This window comes from Glycine soja, chromosome 1 (assembly GCF_004193775.1).
Source record: "Glycine soja cultivar W05 chromosome 1, ASM419377v2, whole genome shotgun sequence".
In the NCBI taxonomy this organism is placed as follows: Eukaryota; Viridiplantae; Streptophyta; class Magnoliopsida; order Fabales; family Fabaceae; genus Glycine; species Glycine soja.
In genome coordinates, this window is record NC_041002.1 from 23,212,640 (window position 1) to 23,214,265 (window position 1,626).

Here is a 1,626-nt window from a genome sequence, read left to right on the forward strand (position 1 = left end):
AAGTTGCTCGGTTTTGTTGTGAGCCAGAGAGGAATAGAGGTGGATCCAAACAAGGTGAAAGCATTCCTCGAGATGCCCAAGCCATGTACAAAGAAACAAGTCTAGGGGTTCTTGGGGAGGTTAAATTACATCACTAGATTCATATCACAGTTAACTGCCACTTGTGAGCCTCTTTTCAGGTTGTTGTGTAAGAACTAGTCTGTTAAGTGGGACGATGATTGTCAGGTAGCATTTGAGAGAATTAAACGGTGTTTGATGAATCCTCCTGTGCTCGTACCAGCAGTGCCTAGAAGACCTTTTATTCTGTACATGACAATATTATATGAGTCAATGGGGTGTGTGTTGGGGCAACACAATGAATACGGAAAAAAAGAACGAGACATTTATTACTTGAGCAAGAAATTCATAGCATGCAAGATGAACTACTCGTTACTAGAAAGGACATGTTGTGCCTTGGCGTGGGCAGCTCACTGTTTGAGACAATATATGTTGAGTTACACTACTTGGTTGGTGTCCAAAATGGATCTAGTCAAGTACATCTTCAAAAAGCCTGCTCTTACTGGGAGAATAGCTCGATGGCAAGTTTTGTTGTTAGAATTCGATATTGTTTATGTCACTCAGAAGGCAGTAAAAGGGAGCACCTTGGCAGATTATCTACCTCAACAACCCATAAGTGATTATCAGCCTATGCATCTAGAATTCCCCGATGAGGATATTATGGCCCTATTTGAGGAAGAGAGTGAAGATGAAGACAAAGAAAAGTGGATTATATGGTTTGATGGTGCGTCTAATGCATTGGGTCATGGAATTGGGGTAGTGTTGGTTTCGCCAGATAAACAATGTTTTCCTTTCATGGCTAGATTGTGTTTCGCTTGTACAAATAATATGGAGGAGTACAAAGCATGTGCCCTAGGAATCCGAGCAGCAATCGACTTTAAGGTTAAGTTGCTCAAAGTGTACGGAGATTCGGTGTTGGTAATTCATCAGTTGAAAGGTGAATGGGAGACCAGAAACCATAAGTTGATACCTTACCAAGCTTATATCAAGGAATTGATGGAACTCTTTAATGATATATCATTTCATCATATTCCGAGAAAGAAAAATCAAATGATTGGTGCTCTTGCCACTTTGTCGTCCATGTTCAAAATAGGCTCTCGCGGAGATTTTTCGTGCATAAACATCAAATGTCACATTAAGCCTGCACACTGTTGTTTGATAGAAAAAGAGGAGGATGGTGAGCCTTGGTATTTCGATATCAAGCGATACATCAAGGACAAGGAATACTCACCTGAGGCCTCTGACAATGACAAGAGAACGTTACAGAGGTTGGCAGCCAGATTCCTCCTGAGTGGGGATGTCCTATATAAAAGAAACCATGATATGGTATTGCTTTAGTGTGTGAATGCAAATGAGGCCGAGCAGATACTAACAGAGGTGCATGAAGGATCCTTTGGCACCCATGCCAATGGGCATGCCATGGCCCAAAAGATTTTGAGAGTCGGGTATTACTAGATCACCATGGAGAGTGATTGTTGTGTTCACGTCAGGAAATGCCACAAGCGCCAAACCTTTGTAGATAATGTTAATGCCCCACCTGCGCCATTGAATGTCTTGTCAGCACCATGG

General features: G+C 42.0%; 1 protein-coding gene across 1 annotated transcript; it reads left to right on the forward strand.

Moving 5' to 3' along the window:
• The first annotated feature begins 519 nt into the window (after nucleotides 1-519).
• Nucleotides 520-1,395, forward strand: LOC114415745. The gene has a single exon (XM_028380615.1). It carries the CDS (start codon nucleotides 520-522, stop codon nucleotides 1,393-1,395), a length of 876 nt encoding a protein of 291 aa, XP_028236416.1.
• Nucleotides 1,396-1,626: the final 231 nt, after the last annotated feature.

Bases quoted from the DNA above. Each gene is read 5' to 3' on its own strand.
- LOC114415745 (XM_028380615.1), top strand. From the start codon at position 520: ATGGATCTAGTCAAGTACATCTTCAAAAAGCCTGCTCTTACTGGGAGA.